Genomic DNA, 22,840 nt, shown 5'->3' with positions numbered 1-22,840 from the left:
AAGCCCAGCAAAACCTTGATACTAAAACCTGACAAGAACCTTACAAGAAAGGAAAATGGCAGGCAATCTATTTCATAAACAGAAATGTAAAACTCCTATATAAAATATTACCTAATCAAATCCATAAATACATTAATATTGTTTAATATTCAAAACTAAAGTAACATAATTTACCACCTGAACAGAAAAAAGAAAAAATATTTCATAAAAGTTAATAATCATTCATTTTCAAATAAAAATCTTAGCAAACTAGAAATAGAAAAGACCTTTTTTAATCTAATAAAGAGTATCTACCAAAAACCTAAAACAAACATCATACCAAGTGATGAAATGTTGAAGTTGTCTCTCTGAGATCAGGAATGAGACATTCACTTCATTCACTGCCATCAGTACTATCATTCACTTCAACATTTTACTGGAGTTCTGAACCAGTGAAAGCATAATAAAGCAATAAAAAGAAATAAAAGATATAACTATAACAAAAGAGAAGCTATAATTCTCACCATTTACAATGTGATTGTGTACATAAAAAGTCCAAAGGAACCTAAAGACATTTTTTAAATCAATATATATAGCGAGGTTGCTGGAAACAAGGTAAATATGCCAAATAATATATTTTTTTATATGTCAGCAACAGTTAGGAATGACATTATAATCTTGTTTAAAAGTGTGAAATATCTAGAAAAATAATGTATTAAAGATATTAAAGACTGCTACACATGGGCTTCTCTGGTGGCGCAGTGGTTGAGAGTCCACCTGCCGATGCAGGGGACACAGGTTCGTGCCCCGGTCCGGGAAGATCCCACATGCTGCGGGGTGGCTAGGCCCGTGAGCCATGGCCACTGAGCCTGCGCGTCCAGAGCCTGTGCTCTGCAACGGGAGAGGCCACAACAGTGAGAGGCCCGTGTACCGCAAAAAAAAAAAAAAGACTGCTACACTAAAGAAAAAAATTAACAAAGGAATATATATGCTTGAGAGACATCAACCAATCATAATGTATGGACCTTATTTTTATCCCAATTCAAACAAAAGACTTATTTTTAAAGTTATAGTTGAGGAAATGTGAACTGAATTGATATTTAATATTAAAAAAATGTTCATTTTTAGGTATGATATGGTACTGTTCCTATATTTTATATATTGATATCTAATAGATAAAAGCATATGATGTCTTAGAGTTCCTTCAAAATAATCTGGAAAAGGGTGATGAAGTAGAGAGATATAGTTAAAACAACATTAGCCATGAGTTGATAATTATTAGCTGAGTGATGAGTATGAAGGGATTCATTATTCTCTTTTAGTGTCCACTTTTGTATATTTATAAAATTTTCTCTAAAAAAGTTTTTTTAATGTTTTTGATTAGAGAAAGTTGTGTGTGTGTGCTCTAATAGCATCACCGTGAGAGCTCACACTATGCTGTTTTTTGTTAAAGTTCTCTTCTGCCTTTTCCATCAGAAATTCTAAAATAAGAGACACACATTCTACATGTTCAACTTCACACTCCTCCTTCAAATGTTATTTAGTTATGTAAATAAAATCAGTTTAAAATTTTCAGAATTCCTCCATATTTCCTATAATTTATAAACTGAACATATATTAATTTTTCTTTAAAATAACAATAATAAAAGTTTTTAAAAGAGGATAGTAGAAGCACTAGGCTCTTACCAAGAAGTTAATCCTCTCCTTTTAGTCTCATGCCATATGATTTTGTCAACTGCTCATCCTCCTTCTCACTACAATCTCTTAACTTCAAGGTCCCTCCCACTTTTTCACCAAAGATAAAACAGGCTTATCTTCCTCTCAAACCTAAAACTGGCCATAATTTTGATCAATGTCAACTTCCATGTGAATGTTGTATCCAACAGTTCTCTGACCTTCTCAAATCCAGTGCACATATACAAGGATTCTGATTATTTATTTACATGTCTGATCCTTATTTTGTTAAGATGGATACTCATTTGAACAAACGGCCTTTATTTTATTCACTTCTGAATCCCCTATATTCTCTCACAGTGACTGAATCTGCAGAGGCAATCAAAAAGTTTTAAAAAACAAATTTTATCATAAGCCAGTGGATAAGCAACTTTTGTTTTGGAAGACTTTTCTATCACCCCTTGAATCACACAGCATATTCCATGAATACATCATGCTGTTTCTCATCCTATTATCAATAAATGGAAGAACAGAAAAGAACTAATGCTGGGCTTCCCTGGTGGCACAGTGGTTGAGAATCCGCCTGCCGATGCAGGGGTCATGGGTTCGTGCCCCGGTCCGGGAAGATCCCACATGCTGCGGAGCGGCTGGGCCCGTGAGCCATGGCCGCTGAGCCTGCGCGTCCGGAGCCTGTGCTCCGCAACGGGAGAGGCCACAACAGTGAGAGGCCCGCGTACCACAAAAAAAAAAAAAAAAAAAAAAGAACTAATGCTAAAGATGATACTGAAATAAGAGACTGGCATTTAAGAAACTTGGTCTATTGCACTTACAATAATTATAATATCTGATCACAAAGTAAAACCCTATCCTTTAGAAAATATCTGAATATAAAATGTTATTAGAAATCAAACAAACAAACTTAGGATAAACATATTAACACTATATTTTTTCTGATGTCACTTATTCTGTAATCTCAACTATTTGAAAAACATTATTACAAAGTAGAAAACTACAGTTTTTAAAAAAGAATATGGATAGTCAAAATAATAGTATTTACTACCATTTAGAGAACATCTTCTGTGTGTCAGGACTGACTGAGTTCCTATGAGCTTCAAACAAATCCCTAAAACAACCCTAACAAGCCATTATTTCCATTTTACAGATAACAAATAGAGACTAATGGTTAAGTTTACCAAACATAAATTCCTGAGCTGAGATTTGAGCTCAGCCTGCACTGTTTTCATTAACAACTTTACTAGAACTAGAAACCAGTAATTTACAAAATATACAGTGAGGGGCTTCCCTGGTGGCGCAGTGGTTGAGAGTCCACCTGCCGATGCAGGGGACACGGGTTCATGCCCTGGTTCGGGAGGATCCCACATGCCGCGGAGCGGCTGAGCCCGTGAGCCATGGCCGCTGAGCCTGCACGTCCGGAGCCTGTGCTCCGCAGCGGGAGAGGCCGCAACAGTGAGAGGCCCACATACCACAAAAAAAGAAAAAAAAATATACAGTGAGGTAAGGAAGTTATATTTTGAATGAGGAGTAGAATAAAGAGATAGGATAGTAGCTAAATGAGGGTGAGGATGAAGACAGGAAATATCTTTTAAAGATGTAAACATATAACATTTATACAGTGTGAGGGTTAGCAAGAGAGACATTGCAAACACAGAGGGAAAAAAATCTAATGATCAAGATACTAGAGATGGCATGAGGAGATGAATAAGAGGGACAAGTAGAATAATCTTGAGCAGAATGCAGAAACCTCATCCTCCAGGACCAGGAGAAAGGTGATAAGAATGAGAAACGATGTAGATGACTTTTAGAAGAAGGGAGCAGTAAACTGAAGTGATTCACTAACATGGCCTCAATTTTAGTCAATGAAGTAAGAAGTAGTCATCTGTTCATCTTAAGAAGGTGGGCGTTTAAACAGAGATATCTAATAAGAGAAATGAATATGTTTAAAATATCTACAAGATAAATTAAAAAGGAAGTTCTCCAAGAAGTAAAAGGACTGAAAGGTAGCACTGAGAAATAACTTGTGTTAGCATCAATCTGAAGGTTATGAGAGCCCATCAGCAATACCAAATTAACCTAGTATAAAAAGCCAGGAAGGCAAGTTGTAGAACTGACCCACGAATGGACATTTATTAAGAATCTCCTATGTGTCAGCTTTGATGTAATACCTGACATAATGAAATAAATAAGTTAAAGTAAGATATAGAAAGTTTCAAATGTTTTTACCAACACAAAAAGGATATACCTTTTTTTTTTTTTTTTTTTTTTTTCAGGCTCCAGATGCACAGGCTCAACGGCCATGGCTCACGGGCCCAGCCGCTCCACAGCATGTGGGATCTTCCTGGACCAGGGCACGAACCCGTAGTCCTCTGCATCGGCAGGCGGACTCTCAACCACTGCGCCACCAGGGAAGCCCAGGATATAGCTTTTTAAGCAACCATGTCATGATTATATTTGATTCCTATCCCAGATACTCAGGGAAAACATCAATAAATTCCAAGAAGCAGTAATATTATAGGCTACATGCTCTGATTGAAAGACAAATTAACAATATTTTTTAATATTTAAACTAATCATGGATAAATATTTGAAATACACTGAAAAGACATTAGCAGTCTGCAATATGAAGGTTCAGCAAAATGACTGGATACACAATAAATATTTTTATCACTTTCTTGTGTATCAACCATAAAAAAAAAGGAAAAAAGGAAAATTAGGTGAAGAACCTTATTCTCTAAAGCCACAAAATATATAACAGTTAGAAATAAACATAATAAGAAATGTGGGCTTCCCTGGTGGTGCAGTGGTTGAGAGTCTGCCTGCCAATGCAGGGGACACGGGTTCGAGCCTTGGTCTGGGAAGATCTCACATGCCGCGGAGCAACTGGGCCCATGAGCCACAATTACTGAGCCTGCGCATCTGGAACCTGTGCTCCACAACAAGAGAAGCTGCGATGGTGAGAGGCCCGCGCACCGCGATTAAGAGTGGCCCCCGCTTGCCACAGCTGGAGAAAGCCCTCATGCAGAGACGAAGACCCAACACAGCCATAAATATTAATTAATTTTTAAAAAATGTATGGTATGGCTAGTATACATATACACAGACACACAGACACACAGACACACAGACACACACACACACACACACACACACACACAACTCCAAAACCTTGGTAATATGTTGAAAGAAAGCATAACTTTAGTAAATCAATATACATCATCTATCTACATGGGAAGAATGAATAATGTAAAAATGCCAATTCTCCCAAAATATAATTAAAATTAAAATTCAAAGAGGTTTATCTTAGACCTTAAAAATGATTTTAAGTTCATCTAGAAAACTAAACATGTAGGAATATAAATGTGTGTTTATTAAATGAAAAGAACATGGATTATATAAAGCTGTAATAATTAACTGTGCACTACTAGCCCAAATACAGATACTTAGAATAATTAAACAGATATAATGGGGGGAGACAAATGGCAGAGTACACAGAGACAGGATGAGGGTAGAAAGGATATTAAGGGGGAACAGATTTCTGCCTCAGATAATGGCAATTTACATAAAGCAGACCAATCATCTTAGTAGGAAGACTAAGAAAATCAGGTCAAGTTATTTTTTTAAACCCACTTGAAGGCACAGAGAAGATAATACAGCAGTGAAGAATTACAGGGCCAAGTTCTAGGAGAAGAAAGAGAAGCCAGGGAGACGAGCCAAACATTGGAGCTGCTTTCTCCCCAAAGGCATCTGCTAATTCCAGAAATGGCAAATGAAGGATTGATAAACTTAGCTGAGATTGTGATGGTCTCACAGACCTAGAAGCAAAATACCACTACAGGGGCTATACCAAGAAGGACAGGTCTTCATAAATTCTCCACAGTTTGGATAGAGCCTGTAAAAGACAACATCACAGGAATAAGGATGAACTGGAAATACCCTGGTGCTGTACATGGATTGAAACCCAGCATCAAATCATCTTAATCTCTGACATTAGATTGACATGATTGAGAATTCTTAGTATCCCTAGCAGCCTACAGAAGGGAAATAAAAGTCAAACATAAAGTCCAACTGGAGAATTACAGCATGATGTTATGCCTCCAATTACTTCTATAATTTTTCACATACAATGTTCAGTACTCAAAAGGAATTGTACAATTATTTTTAGGGAACTGTCATCAGTATCAACAAAAGCTAAGTATACACCTATTCTATGACCCAGAAATTCCACTCCAAGAGAACGAGTATAAATGTTTACCAAAAGATATTTATAAGAATATTCATAATAAGCCAAGACTAAAAACCATCCTCATTAACAGGAAATGAATAAATTACAGTACATTGATATAATGGAATACTAAAGAACAATAAAAAAGAATGAACTACTGAAATACAACAACATAGGTGACTCTCACAGACATTTGGCTGAGTGAAAAAAAGCCATATTCAAAGGAATACATATTTATGATTTAATTTATATGGAGTCCAAAACCAGACAAAAGTAATCAATGCTGAAAAATGTCAGAATAGTGATTATCTTGAGGGAGGTTGTGACTGGTAGAGGCACAAGGAAACCTTTTTGGACGCTGGAAATGTTCTCTATCTTGATGAATGGTGCTTATGGGTATACACAAATGTGAATAATCATTGAAGGGTACACTAAGGATTAAAATTAGTATACTTTAGATACTAAGAACAGCTAAGAAAACCTTCAAAAAGAATAAACCTGGGATAAACAACAAAGTCCTAATGTATAGCACAAGGAACTATATTCAGTATCTTGTGATAAACCACAATGGAAAAGAATTTTTTTAAAAAAGAATGTATATATGTGTATAACTGAGTCCCTCTGCTGTACAGCAGAGATTGGCACACCATTGTAAATCAACTATACTTCAATTAAAAAATAATAAATAAGTAAAAGTAAAAACAAAAAAACCTGGAGGGCTTAAACTACCAGATACCAAAACTGAAGCTCCAGTAATTAAGAATGCATAATATTTATGCAAGGACCATGAAACAAAATAGAAGATCTATTTTTTAAAATCCACATGTATGTAGGCACTTAATTTGTGGTAAAGTAAACATTACAGAACAATAGGAATAAAAGTTTCTTCACCAAATGGTATTGCCCAATTAGATATACATAAAATAAAAATAAAATATTATCCCTTCTTCATACCATATATAAAAATAAGAGCCAAGGGGACTGTAAATCTGAATGTATATGGTAAAGAAATAAGGTTTCTAGAAAATTATATAGAATATCTTCATAACTTGGGGTAGGGAAAAGAAATTCTTTAACATGACCCAAGAAAAGCACTAAACATAAAGGAAACGATTAATAAATCAAATTACATGATTAAGTTAGACTATATTAAAAATAAACTTGTTTGGGCTTCCCTGGTGGCGCAGTGGTTGAGAGTCCACCTGCTGATGCAGGGGACACGGGTTCGTGCCCTGGTCTGGGAAGATCCCACATGCCGCAGAGCGGCTGGGCCTGTGAGCCATGGCCGCTGAGCCTGCGCATCCAGAGCCTGTGCTCCACAACGGGAGAGGCCACAACAGTGAGAGGCTCGCGTACTGCAAAAATAAATAAATAAATAAATAAAATAAACTTGTTTACCAAAAGAACAAGAACCACTAATGGATTAAAAATGCAAGCCACAGAGTGAGAAGCTACTTGCAACACATATAACTGACATAAAGCTTATTAACTAGAAAATATAGAGAAGTCCTACAAATTAGTAAGAAAGTAATAAACAACCAAAAGGAGAAGTGAGCAAAAGACAAGCATTTCACACACAAATACAAAAAGATGTCCAAAAAAGATTATGTCATTTATCTTCTTGGAAATGCAAAATGAAACCACTGTTCACTCACCATAATGACTAAAATGAAAAAGTCTGGCAATGCCAGGAGTTGGCAAGGATGTGGAGAACATAACTTTCATCAATGGCAGAGTATATTGATAGAGAAACACTGGAAAACTGTTTGGCATTGTCTACTCATACTGACCCTAAGACTCAGCAATTCCACTTCTATATATATACCAAATAGGTGTGCACGCTCATAAACATCAAGGCATGTAATCAAAAATATTCATGGCAACTTTATTCATAACAGCAAAAACCAGAAATAACCTAAATGCCCATTCATATCTGTAAATAACAGAATAAATGAATTGGAGTAGAGTCACATAATGAAGATACTACATAGCAATAAAGATAAATGAATTAGTTATCAAAACACAAATCAATTTCTGAGCAAAATGCTGAGCAAAAGAAGCTAGGAACAAAAGAATTTGCACATTATAATTCCATTTATTTAGTGTTCAAAAATAGGCAAAACTAAATGACAATATTAGACATTAAAATGGAAATTCCTTTGTGGAACACACTGGAAATAGAGATTAGGAGGTGGTATAAGGAAGGCTTTCTGAAGTTTTGGCAGTGTTCTAATTCTTGACCTAGGTTGTAGTTACATGGGTATTCATTCACACTGTAATATTTCAGTGAGCTACAAATGAATGCTTCCAGTTACAGATAGTAGGTTAAATGTATGCCTTCGCTTTGGTTCCCTTCTGAACCCTCACTAAAAGAATAAAGGATTAAACACACACACATACACACACATACCAACTCACAATGACAAAACTAAAGAGAAAACAGTTTGAACAGAAGTGGTAACTGAGTTAACAGCCTGGAGAAAGAATATTAAGCCAATAGAGAGGAAAGCTTAGAAGCAAACCATTTTATACTAAGGAACTCCTAAGAGATGTAGCAATTGGTGGTGCTAGGTACCTCTGGAAATGACAGAATCAGTGGGGCTAAAAACCAGAGTAATAATTGAAAGTTGAAGAATCAGTCAAACTCTAGATCCTTCTTCCAATTTACACTGCTAGGAAACTGCCCTTCCCCATTCCCAGGCAGGTGACTGGAAGTTATTCTCTAGAGAGTTGGAGCAGAGGCAGGAGGGAGGGGGGGAATGGAAGTTTATTGGGGAAAGGAGAAGAAGGAGAGGGAAGAAGAGGGTTAGGAGGAAGAGACAGAGGAGGAGAAGTAGTAGTAGTAGTAGTAGTTGTCTTCACTGGAATGGAAACAGCAGGTACAACTGACAGCAGGGGTAATACTATACAAAAACAGGTAGATTAAGAGTCTGGGCTATACAATGAGATTTTACTACAGCTTCTTCCACTACAAGGTTCTATAAACAGGTCGCCAAGTATATAGCCTCTAGGAGAAATATGTGAACGATTCTTCTACTGAACATGACCAGCTGAAGAGAAAAGACATAAAGAGATAGTGACATAATTTCCAATAAAATGACCCAGAGAAATCACCTACAATAAAGTACACATTGACAATCTGCATCCAGGAGGAACTCCAACAGACTTAGCAATTAGTGGTACCAGGCACCTCTGGCACATAACTTCCAAAAGCATTTCAGTCTTCTACTCTTAAATATGAACAGATGGCCAATAATTTGATGAAATATGAAAGGCAGAATATGAAAGGTAGAAGCAAAAACACAAAATAAAAGTGAAGACAAGAGTTTTCAAGTCTCTCCAAACCTCCCTTCCATAAAAACATATGCAGCAATTACACAGCAGAAAACTCCAGACATTTACAATAAAATAAGATGACAAGATATCTCCACAAACCCTAAGATAAAGCAGATGATGAGATGACAAACCACCAACAACTACAAAACCTGTGAGGTATCAGCATCTATCTATGCAGGAGAAGCAGAAGAAAGTAAGGGAGTACCTAAAGGACCTGGGAAGAGATACCCTAAATACCCAACTGGTACTCAGTAGGAAGCAGTAGATCAATCTGAGAAAAGCAGTTGAAATTGGAAGGGTGTTTGCCCATTCCAATAGCAGATGAGTTCAAAAGGGTACAGTAAGGTCCAAAGGTGGTAAAGTAGTCTGGTAGCCTGTAAGAACTATAGAAACTGAACACCCAGGGTTCCTGGACAGGATGGAGCACAAGAAACCAGGAAAAACTGTAGAGAACAGCATACAAAATAAACAGGATAAAAATGTAGAAAGAGAAAACGCAGAAAAAGAAACAACAGCAGAGGAAAACTAACAAAAGTGGAATGGAACAAAGGCAGAAAATTCCAGAAAGCAAGCCACCATACTTTGAACACTACATAAGGGAGCTTGGTGAAGCTATAAAAAATTATCCTAAATCATGCTTCCTTTTAAGAATTCATGGGAAAAAACCTAAATTAAGAATGAGCAAAGAAAAGGATCACAGTCAAACACATACCAAGTTCTTGTTTAAAAGATAATAATAGTGAGCAAAAGAAAAAAGTTCCTACAGTGAAAGCATCCAAAAGACATGCTTGCAAAATAAATAAAAACTATAATCTACTACTTGAAAATTAAGGAAGTAATATATTAAGCAACTACCTAAATCAAATTTAGAAAAACACAGAAGAAAGATGGTATAACTTAGGAAAGAAGCAGAAATAGAGAAGGAAGTTGTTTCAGAAATGAAGATTAAACTAAAACAAAAGCAAATAATCACAACAGATAGTATCTTAAAAGAAATAAAAGAACAAAAAGTTTTTTTAATCAAAAAGAAACAAAAAGATTTTAAAATATGAGTGAAAATAACAAATACTAAACATGCAAAAAAATATCCAACATAGACCCTGATAAAAAAACACTAAGGCAAAGAAAGAAAATAAATATTAAATGGTATATATAGTTCCTGAAACTTTACAGAAATTAAAAAAGATTACAAACTACAAATGAAGGAGAATGCACTGTACCTGAGTACCAAGCCATAAAAAGCAACTTCAGGACATATTCTAGTAAAATTATTAGACTTTAAAAATAAATTTAAAAATTTTAGGCCTCTAGGCAAAATAACCAAAAATGATTCATAAGTGAAAGAACATTAAACTGTGAGAAAATAATGTAAATACCTGAGGGAGAATTGGGGTTAAGTTAAGCAAAAACAAAAAAACTAAAACTATAAAACTAAGCAAAGGAGAGAAAGTAATTATTAGTTCAAGTGAAAACAAAATCCTTGCAGAAAACGTATGATAGTACATATACCACATGGTTCAGCTATAATACTTTTTACATGATCTTAACAATATAGTCAAAAATTATGATATAACTGTATTAAGAGAAGAGAAAGACAGAAAATGGGCATATATATTTTTTGAGAGCAAAGAAATAACATATGAAAAGTATTTAAATCCTCATTTTCCATAAGGGAAAGTAGAAATAATGTCCAATATTTTAAAATCAAACATTTCAAATGAAGTATAAGCATGTTGGAGACACGGAGGTGAATACAAAGAAAAACAATTTTTTAAAAAAGAAAAGCAGTCCTTAGGGGAGTAGGAAATGATGGAGGATAGGGATGTTACAGGACTGCTGTTTTCAATCAGCTCTGTAGACTATATGTAACTCTGCTATGAAGAAAAATAAAATAATTCTATAACCAATTAAAAATATAATTTCAATATAAGTAAAAACTAGACTTAAGGTAAGACATTAATATTTATATATATGCATATATATATATGCACATATATGCATATACCTTGTCTGAGAGCAAGTCCTACAGAATAATAAAATTAATTGCCTGGTAGTTCTCTGGGTGAAAAGTTCTAACACCATGTGCACAATGTGCTTACTCTTTCCAGTCTGAAGAACTTGCCTTGCTTTGACACTGCAAATTCAGTACTTGTAAATTGGACAGAAGAAAAAGTTCCACTTTCTTTTCAAATAAACAAATAAATATTAAAAACAACAACCATCTCATAAAGGAAAGTAAAAGGCTAAAAATAAAGCCAAAGAAGGAAATAGCCCTTTTATAAGGGATATAAGTGAAACAAAAGTACCCCACACTAGCCAGAATCATTCTGGAAGGGGCCAAACACAAGCAGAATACAGCCAATAAAACGTCCATCAAAATATTACATGGGTGTTTAGTATTGCCAGGTATTATTTCTGTGAACAATTTACAGTGAAGAAAGAAAAACAAACACAGCTGTTAACAAAATATATTTCCAAATATAGTTTTTAATTCCAATAAGTTTGCTAAATGTATCAGTGGTCTCAGAAGTATCACTGATCTCAAGAAGAGTATAAAGTTTAAAAACAAAGGGTTTAAATAGAAAACAAATTTAAGATTTGTGTCAATATATTATATACCTTCTGAATCTACCACTGACACAATGAATCACTGCCACACAAAGTGAAGTGATGAAATAAACAATACAGGTAGAATTGTTATTGAAACTCCTCAACTGTAAAGAAGTGGCCTGAAAAGTAATTGCTTGGGTTTAATTAGTTTATATTTTATCACAAGAACATAGATTAACTTCTAAAGAGAAAACTATTTCCTAATTTCTATAAACAATTTTCTATTATTTTATATTTTAAAAATATATTTTGGCAAAAATACTTCAAGAAGAAAAGACCTTAAATTATTAATGGAAAAGTTTTCAGAGAACTAATGTTCCTGGAAACCAAATAGTAGGTTCATGTAAATTACATCTCCTGGAACATATAGTATAATTAATCCCATTTTACAGTTGCTCTTTCTTATAACTAAATAATGACAATTTCCCTCCTTCTTCTGTAAAAATTGTCATTTTCACATGTACTTTCAACCCAAGTTACAAAGTAAATGTACTACAGTACTCCAGAAATCTTAGTCACATGGAGCAAATCAAAAGCTACCATAAACACCTTGAGAGAGAGTGCCAGAATGCCATTAACACTCTGTACCAGCAAGAGTAATTGCTATAACAATTTCCAATAAATGCCTATTTACCTGCCCTAACTGCAAGGGCGAACTGCTGGGAATGCATCGGCCATCATGGATTTAAAATATGAATCCTGAGTCCTACAAGCTCTCCTGACCACTGAGGCAGGGACTCTCTCATTCATAGACACTGAAGGATTTATTCTCAGCCTTCAAATCTTCACCTGAAAGCATTTTGAATACCCCAGACACCAGGTAAGCACTAATTTCCAGAAGCTGAAAAGCAGAGGCTATAATGAAACTGCTATTTTTCCCTACAGGCGAGAGAAAACAATAAGGACAGCCAGTAATCTACTGCAATATAAATAAAGATCGCATCTTCTCTTTATCCAAACGTTGAAGAGAATGAAGCCAGAGCAGCTATTATTATATTACAAATTTTCAAATACAAAATACATTTCCTAATCAAAGGATTATATACTACAAACAGGTATCTCTCGTACGACAGTTCCAACACTCATGAAAACAGTAATGAGAGACAGTTATATGATGCATTTATGATATTTTATTTAACTCCTTGAACATCAAATACCTAGCATGTGCCAAGTATTGTCATATGCACACAGCAGCTACAAAAAAAGGAAAAGTCAGCTCTTATGAAATTATCATTCTAATGAGAAAGAAAATAAAAAATAAATAATATATCAGTGCTAGGAAGAAAAACAGGAGGACCATTCATCCCTATTTGCCCTAAGCAGTAGTACCCTTTTCACAGCTGTTGTCTTGGTGGAAATACTAAAAACACACTCTTTTACTCTCAAAGTATTCTGGTGTAGAAGATATAATAACCTTAAAGATAATGAGATAGAGATTGAGATATTGACCAAAAGGAGAGCTATTTTTAAATACTTTGGTGAGAAAAGATCTCTCATTATAATGATAAATTTGAGGAGTGACTTGGAGAGAAGTGAGGGAGCAGGCAAATCCATATCTGTAGGAAGAGCTTTTCAGGCAGTGTATTTGTGGCAGTATGTAGCCGATCCCTGAACAATGCAGTAGCTAGGGGTGACCATCCTCCTGCAGTTGAAATCCGCATATAGATTATAGTCGGCCCTCCATATCAGTTCCTCCATATAAATGGTTCCTCCATATCTGCAGTTCCTCCAAACCTGCAGTTCAGCATCCACAAGTTCAAACAACCACAGATCATGTACTGTAGTATTTACTATTGAAAAAAATCCATGTATAAGTGGACCTGCACAGCTCAAACCCACATTGTTCAAGGGTTGAGTGTACTGTGTACGTGTGACAGAGTATGTTTGTGTGTGTGTGTGTGTGTGTGTCTATAGAAGAAAATCTACAAACCTTCAGTGAGAAAGGATGAAAATCCAGTTTCAACAGAGTAGTCTATAAAGTAGAAAACTTTTCATTCTCTTTCTTGCCTAAAAATGGTTCCCAGGAAATGGCTTTAGTCATAATTAATTTTAGTCTGGTAGATTCCAGGATTAAAACCATTTCCCTAAAGAGAATGCCTTCTCTATGAATGTAAAATAGCCCTATCTGGCTTTTAATGTCATTGGCCCTTAATATCACTTTATATTTATATATCATAAATATATATTTCCCCAGAAGCTTGGTGATTCTGGGGTGCAGATATGGTATGAATGGAACTTGGCAGTTCCCCAATAATAAGAGTAATAAAATAACACACCACCAATAAAAATAAACAAGGGACATTTTAAGTGTTTACTGTGTGCCAAGGACTGTTCTAAGCATTTTATCTGAGGCAACTCAAGTATCTGACCATTTATCAGACTGCTCATTTAAGAGGGTCCTTGAATCTCCTTGAGCATTTGTACCATCCACCAAAGAAAAAATAGATCCTTACCTCTCAACATACACAAAAATTAACTCAAAGTGGACTATTGGCCTAAATGTAAGGGATAAAACTATAAAATTTGTAGAAGAAAAGAGAAAATTTTGTGACCTTGGGTAAGGCAAAGACTTCATCAAACACATGACACATAAAATTAAAAAATTGATAACCTGGACTTTATAACTTTTGTTCTTCAGAACACCCCATTAAAAAAATGAAAAAAATAAGCCACAGACTGGGAGAAAATATTTACTAATCATATATCTGATAAAGAACTTATATTTAGAATATTTTAAAAAACAAAAAAAAAACTTACAACTCAGTAAGAAGACAAACTACCCATTTCAAAAATGGGCAAAATATTTGCACAAGCATTTTATAAGAAAAAGCTACATGAATAGCTCCTCTGCACTTGGAAAGATGCTCAACATTATTAGTCAGTATTAAAATGCAAATTACAAATACACTGAGATACCACTACACATCTATATATTCCAAAAAGATTAACAATATCAAGTCTTGGGGATGATATGGAAAAATCTCCATACGTTGCTGGTGGTAATGTAATCTGGTACAGTAACTTTAGAAACCAGGCTGACAGTTTCTTGAAAAGTTAGACATATACTTAGGATACAACCCAGCATGTATCCATATACTCATAGCAACATTGCTCATAATAGCCAAAAACTTGAAACAATCCAAATGTTCATCAAATGGTGAATAGAAGGGGAAAAACATTTCCATACAAGATGAATGTTATTCATAAATAAAAAGGAATGAACTACTAATATGTAGAACAACATGAATAAACCTCAAAAACATTATTCCAAGTAAAAGAAGCCAGGCACAAAGGACTACATGTTATAAGAATCCATTTATATAAAATTTCTAGAAAAGAAAAATATACAAAGATAGAAAATAGATCAGTGGTTGTGGGGACTGGAAGTGGGCATAGAGATTGAGTACAAGCAGGTGTCAGAACTTTTGGGGTGATGGAAACATGCTAAGTTGGATTGTGATGACGGCTCACAAATACATATGTTTTCTAGAAATCACTTAACTACAGTTACAATGGGTAAATTTTGTGATATGTAAGTTATACCTCACTAAAGCTATTAAAGTAAGGAAAGGAAAGATGACACTACCCTCTCCTATAAGAACAGTATTTCAGGGTCATCACATTGCTGATAAGGAAAATATCTTTTACAGAAGAATCCAGCTAACACATATAGAAAAAATTAACAGTATTAGAAAAAATCACATTTGGTAATCCCTAATGAAAAGACCGGTCTCAAGGAATGCTGAAGCTGTTCAATGACAGGCTGTAGAGGAGGTTTATCATGGAGGAATCAGGCTGATGCTGACTGGAGGTGAAAGATAAATCTTAATATCACTAAACATAAGACAATCAGACATTATATGCCACTTGATATGAAGCAATAATACGTACAGAGCACCAATTATGAAGGATTCTTGCCAAAAAAACAAAACAAGCCTGAATTGAACCAAACCTTTAGGTCTAATTTTCAGTTTACATAATATAAGTGATGAATAAGCTAAACAACACTTTAAGGCAGCAGCAGCCAAATCCAAACTGTAGGACATTCTAAAGGACCTGATTTTTCTAACAAATTCACAGCATTAGGAAAAAAAAAAGTGAGGGGACACTACTATAGAAAAAAATAAACTTAAGAGCTAAACAGCCATATACATATGTGAACCACACCTTGATGGGATCCTGATTTTTAACAAACCAACTATATAAAGACATTTTGGTGGCAACTGGAGAAACCTGCATAATGACTAAGTATTTGATGTTATTAAGGAATTATTATTAATTTTGTTAGGTATGATACCAATATAGTGGTTATATTTTTTCAAAAAAGCCTTTATCAATTAGATGTCATGCCACAATATTTGCAGTGAAATAATGTATGTATAGAATTTGCTTTTAAATATTCCAACATTTTTTTAAGTGGCAGGGTAAACATATAATACAATGGGAAAAATGTCAAAAACTGTTGAAGCTGACAGGTATATGACACTTCATCATTCCATCTTTTCCACTTTTAGTATAGTTTTAATTTTTTCATATTAATAAGGTTAGGGGACAACAAAAAACTGCAAAGCTGAGAGGAAAATAAAAGTAAAAGAAAAGGGGCCCAAAGCTTACAAGAGAGATCAGGGATAAAGACTGCTGTGGAAGTCATCAGAAGACAGGTAGAACATTGGAGAATATCATATAAGGAGAGAGTAGAAACTAAATAAAAAGAGATCAGAGAAGTGAAGCCAGAGGAATTTGAGAAAGATACCAAAAAGTGGAATGTCAGTGATGAAGGAGGAAACCTAAGAGAAAAACTGAATCAGGGAAATCAAGACAAGAAAGATTCCAAATAATAATAACCACCGAGTACTATTAGAGACTCTAAATTTCAAATAAAATAGGAAAAATTATGTTTTTTAACAAAAGAATTTCAGAATAAGGGAAATAATTATCTTCATATTTTCTAAGATACACAATTTCCCAGATACTGAACAGGATGTTCAAGAAAATTAAAAGTCATTACGCACTGGCACCAAGTTGCCACCTCACTAGTCCGCCATAGTGGAAGACAGAATACCAAGTGCAAGAACAGCTATAAAAAACAAATACGATATTGACATTAGCCATAAAGAGTTCTTTAAACTATTAACTCCCTGAAGGTAAAACAATGAGCCAGCCCTATTTCTACCCATATGCCCAGATTCTAGCATGGTTCCAGGCTGCATGTTTCTATATTGCTGGAGTCCCAACGGGGTGCAAAAGGTATGGAAGGGACAGTTGACACTGATGATGCTCAATATTGTTGGCGTTTTGAGCCACAATTATATATTAGACCAATGTGGTAATCCCTAATCCCTTTCTGATTACAAGGATAAATAACACAGCTTTTCATTTCATACTCAGAGTTCGAATAACATATTCCCAAACGTATTCCCAATACCTTTGCATTGCTGCTGTCACAAAAAACTGGATCTTTTTATAGTTGATCCCTAGTACTTTGAAGAATTTACTGTTAACTACAGCCTTGAATACATCACTTTCAAATAATTTATTAACATATTGCATATAATACAAAATGCAAAAGTATATATATTTTAAGCTACTATTACTTCAATCTTCTATTATTTATTCTCTTGATTTGCAACACAGTAAGGTTAAAGACATATTTTTGTTTGCAGGGCAAAGTCCCACCTAACATGAATCTCAGTTCTTATGTCATTAAGAGCCCATATCATTTTAATCAATAAATAGTTCAGATAAGTCTTTTTGTTATTACAGATCAAAACACAGAAAAAGGAAAAATTCCCCATCTCTCTGGAGCACACGTATATTTTATTATTTCCAGGTAATTCCAAAATTCTAAAAAGTGTAAAAGACTTCTCACCTCAAGATTTTTGAAGTTCTTGTTATACCCTTTTTGACTTTTATCTAACTCAGGATTAAAGAGCATGATTCTAAAATCTCTTAGAATCAGAAATTAAAAGTTAAAAACTTACATTCAAGCTGTGCAACCACATCTCCAGGGTCTACTGCTTCAGGGAACACCTAAGTGAGAGAAGGCAGAGGGAAGAAGGATAGAGAAGAGAATGTAAAAGGAAGACATATATGAAATAGTTTTTGTGTTTTCCTTCTCATTCCCAAAAGATTCCTTTCCCAACCAAAGAAACTTCTGACATTATTGACAACTGTCACTTCCTGCCTGTTTCCCATGATCACTATACAAGATTTTACCAACAAATGAAAATTACATCTGGCTCTGCCTCCCTCTCCAATTTGATCTGCTAGCAGTCCTCCCTTTGTTACCATGGTCATACTTGCCTTCTTGGTGTTCCTCCAGCTCATAAAGCTTATTCCCAACAAGACACCTTTATATTTTTTGTTCCTCTGCTTAGAATGCTTTTACCCTAGACATTTAAATAACTGACACTTTCTCATAATGCAGGCTCAGTTTCAATGTTATTACCTTCTCTGACCACGCATTAAAATAAACAATCCTCCTAATCCTTCTGTCCCCTTACCCTCCCTTTATTCTCTTCATGACACTTACTATTTACTTGATTATTGTCTGTTTCACCTATTACAATGAAAGCTCCAAGAGGGGAGCGAGCATGTTTGTTTTTTTTACCCAGTGCATGGAACAGAGCATGGAACAGAGCAGGTACTCAGTAATTATCTGTGGAGAAGAGGAAGGAGAAAAAGGAAGGAAGGAGGGAAGGAGAAAATAAAGAAAGGAGGGAAGGAAGGAAGGAAAGAGGGAAGTAGACAAGGAGAGAAGGAAAGAAAAAAGTGAGAAATACAACTGGTAATAATTACCCAAAAGCACCAGATTCAGGAGGAAAAAAGAAAAGAGACTTATAGAAAGAAGCACCATATGACAGCCATAAGCAAAATATGACCTATTATTACCTATTGATATCTCCCCCCATCTCTTTTATGAAAATGATTACTTAGAATTCAAGGTGCTATATTTTACATAAAGACCACTAAGATAATTTTAGAAGTAAACTGATCCATCACAAAAAAAGAGGCAACTGACTCAATGTATAATATAATGCATATTTATTTTCAAGCTTCCAGATTTAAGTTACAAATCTCCTTTTGAATTAAATCAAAGTGCATAGTCAACAATAGTAATATGTGTTATTCAAAATTTGGAACCACTTTGATTTTTTATTGGTTAACATTTGATTGGATATTTGAACTCACCGTTTCAAACACCATTCTGGCATTGAAGACCAGTGGAAAATTGGCTGGGACACATTGTGTCTTTTTGTATTGGCCAAACACACAGATGCTAAGATAGATGTCCTCCTTGTCTTTCAGCACCACTCCTGGGCAAGTTACCTGAAAGAAATTAGACAGATGAATGTGACTGCTTCATGAATTCCCTGAACTACTGTACTAAAATAACTTACCAAACATTACATAATAACACTAGTCTGCTAAGCTAATAAAAATATGCACAAGTTAAAAAAAAGAGAGAGATTCTAGTGTTTATAGAGTTAAATGAAATGCCTTTATAACTTCCATCCCTCTGAGAAATCTATGATTTTCCACTTGGTTATTTGTGCCACAATGGAAGCTCTATGTACTGGCTCTTGGGACAGACACTAATAGTTTTAAACAGTAAGCCTCAGGCTCCCACTTTATGTAGAATGCTGACATAAACTTATTCAGCATCATTTAATCACAAAGGATTAAGACTTAGCAGAAATAAAGCACTATACCAGAGGACAAAAAAAATACAAAAAAAAGCACAAATCTGACCTGTATCACCCTAAGTCGCAGGCCATACAAACCCTCGTCAAAAGAAATATGACAAACTTTCAAAGCAAGTGAACTGTAAGTTTCTAGCCCAATGAAATATTTTTTAAATATAAAACTGCACTTAACTATTCTCAGGACTGACACAAAGTATAGGCATAAGATGTAGGGTTTTTAAAGAATACATAGCACAGTCTCTCCAGTTCCTGCCATATTTCATTGTCAGTGATCAACCATACCCTTAGTAGGCTATTGAAGATTCTCTAAGATTTGAATCCAACTTATCACATAGCAGTATTACTTGACACCTCCTTAAAATACAATCAAGGTATATTTGTTATTGTTTTCTGAACACACACATTACTTTCTTGCCTCGCATTCTTCCATTATCTGGATTACTACTTATTTCTACTCCATGCCATCTCCTCCTCATCTACTTCTACCTCCCAAGGCTTACATTAACTGCCATCCCATACACAAAACTTCCCTTGATTCACCAACTATCACTATTCAATTCAATCTAATTCAAACATTTATTGTGAATTTATTATATTCAAGTAAATAGTTTTAAATTCTCACAGCATTTTATAGTTCTCTTAAGGCCCTAATTATTGTCCCTATGCATTTTAATGAAGTGGGTACACTTTACCTATTTTATTTGATTATAAATTCCCTGAGAACAGAAATTCTTAATTCCTCATCAATGTATCCAAAAACACAGACTTTCCATATTAAGAAGCAGCTTAGAAATTATCTAGTACAGCTTCAAATTTTTTATATAGGGAAACAATACAGCCCCAATAAAGTGAAGGTGATTTACTTACTTAAAGTCACACAATAAATGAATCAATACAATACATTCAAAGTGCTTAGAACAGTGCCTGACAGTGCATTAAATAAATACTAGTGGGCTTCCCTGGTGGCGCAGAGGTTAAGAATCCACCTTCTAATGAAGGGGATATGGGTTTGGGCCCTGGCCCAGGAAGATCCCACATGCCGCAGAGCAACTAAGCCCATGCACCACAACTACTGAAGCCTACATGCCTAGAGCCCGTGCTCTGCAACAAGAGAAACCACTGCAATGAGAAGCCCGTGCATCACAAAGAGGAGTAGCCCCCCCTCGCCACAACTAGAGAAAGCCCATGCACAGCAACAAAGACCTAACACAGCCAAAAATAAATAAATAAATAAATATGTATTAAAAAATAAATACTAGCTATAGTTACTATTAGAATGAAAACCACTATTATCTACCATCTTAATATAGACTATTGCACTGAATAAATGACTAAGACTTCATGTCCCTCTGTATACAGCAGTTAAGATTATTTTCTATGCTAGCTATTTTGATTCCATCTACCCCTTATTCTATTTTCTACTTTTGTCCTAATAATTCACTATTGATTATTAAAATCAAAGCCCTCAGAAATCTCATTGTGTCCATCAGCTTCATTTTCTACTCTGCCTCATTTAAACCAAACCTGTTACAGTCCCTCTAACTCTGTGTTATGACTACAGATGTGGCTGGTCCAAACTGAGATGGACAGACAATGTAAAATACAAGATTTTGAAGATTTTTGAAAACTTGTTCAAAAATATTTTAGAGACTTTTTACAAAAAAAAGTGTAAAATAACTCATTAACAACTTTTACATTAATTACATGTTGAAAGGATAATACTTACACTGACTTAAATAAAATTACTGTTAAAATTAATTTTATCACTTCTTTTAATTATTTAATGTAGCTAGGGGAAATTTTTAAATTATATCCTTGACTCAAATGTATTACTTCTATTGGACAGAACAGCTCTAACTATCCTCACTGGAAAATACTGAGTCTCTTTCCAATTTGTAGTATATTGAAGAAGACATGACATTTTTCCTTATCCACAGTTCTATAAATTCTGCCATTCTTTAAAGGAATAACATGGAAAATTCCAAAAAGAAGAAATTAAAAGAGGGGTTAAAGAAAATCCGACAGAACAAATATAAAATAAATAGCAAACTGACTGGCTTAAACCAATCATATGGATAATTACATGAATGTAAATATCTTAAGTATTGTAACTAGAAGGCAGACTGGATAAAAAAGCAAAACACAATATGCTAGTATGCAAAAACACAATTTTAAAGATTATGACATACATAGAAAAAGTATTTTCATAATAGTAGAGTAAATATCTCCAAAATCAGCTCCTCCACAGAGAAGCTGAATAGACATTTTTCCAAAGAAGATATAGAGACGGCCAACAGGCAGATGAAAAGATGTTCAACATCACTAACTGTCAGGGAAATGCAAATCAAGATGACAATGAGATATCACCTCACACTCGACAGAATGGTTATTACCAAAAAGACAAGAAACAACAAGTGTTGGTGAGGATATGGAAAAAAAGGAACTCTCATGCACTGTTCGTGGGAATGTCAACTGGTGCAGCCATTATGGAAAACAGTATATCGAAGGTTCCTCACAGAACTAAAATGGAACCACTTATAGGATCCAGCAATTGCATTGCTGGGTATTTATCTGAAAAAAAAAGAAAATACTAATTTGAAAAGGTATATGGGGACTTCCCTGGTGGTGCATTGGTTAAGAATCCTCCTGCCAATGCAGGGGACATGGGTTCGAGCCCTGGTCCAGGAAGATCCCACATGCCATGGCACAACTAAGCCTGTGCACCACAACTACTGAGCCTGTGCTCTGGAGCCTGCGAGCCACAACTACTGAGCCCACGTGCCACAACTACTGAAGCCTGAGCACCTAGAGCCCATGCTCCACAACAAGAAAAGCCACTGCAATGAGAAGCCTGTGCACCACAATGAACAGTAGCGCCCCCGCATCACAACTAGAGAAAGCCCATGTACAGCAATGAAAACCCAATGCAGCCACAAATAAATATAAATAAATAAATAAATATTTTTTAAAAAGAAAAGATATATGTACCATGTTCATTGTAGCACTATTTACAATAGCAAGATATGAAAGCAACCTAAATATCCATCAATAGATGAATGCAAAAAGAAGGTGTGATACACACAAACACATCCCCCCACACACACACACAGGGATATTACTCAGCCATAAAAAAGAAAACAATATTGCCATTTGCAACAACATGGATGCACCTAGAGGGTATTATGCTAAGTGAAATAAGTCAGATACAGATGGAAAAATACCATAAAAAAAAAGACAAAATAAATGAACAAAACAGAGACACATAGATACAGAAATAAACTGGTGGTTGCCACAG

General features: G+C 35.0%; 1 protein-coding gene across 5 annotated transcripts in view; it reads right to left on the bottom strand.

Annotated features, from left to right (window-relative positions):
- Positions 1–22,840, bottom strand: part of SPATA6 (spermatogenesis associated 6) — a 176,845-nt gene that overhangs the window by 103,255 nt on the left and 50,750 nt on the right. For 4 of the 5 annotated variants that reach the window (XM_067008221.1, XM_059060205.2, XM_067008226.1 and 1 more), the window contains exons 2-3: positions 19,031–19,168; positions 17,821–17,869 (exon numbers count right to left, since the gene is read on the bottom strand). In XM_067008221.1, coding sequence (XP_066864322.1) covers positions 17,821–17,869; positions 19,031–19,168 — 187 coding nt within the window. Of the gene's footprint in view, positions 1–17,820; positions 17,870–18,371; positions 18,498–19,030; positions 19,169–22,840 lie in introns of all 5 variants that reach the window. The other variant, XM_067008237.1, reaches the window with a different exon arrangement.

This window comes from Kogia breviceps, chromosome 1 (assembly GCF_026419965.1).
Source record: "Kogia breviceps isolate mKogBre1 chromosome 1, mKogBre1 haplotype 1, whole genome shotgun sequence".
In the NCBI taxonomy this organism is placed as follows: Eukaryota; Metazoa; Chordata; class Mammalia; order Artiodactyla; family Physeteridae; genus Kogia; species Kogia breviceps.
Note: the sequence above shows the minus strand (reverse complement) of the source record. Positions and strands in the feature narration are given on the sequence as shown.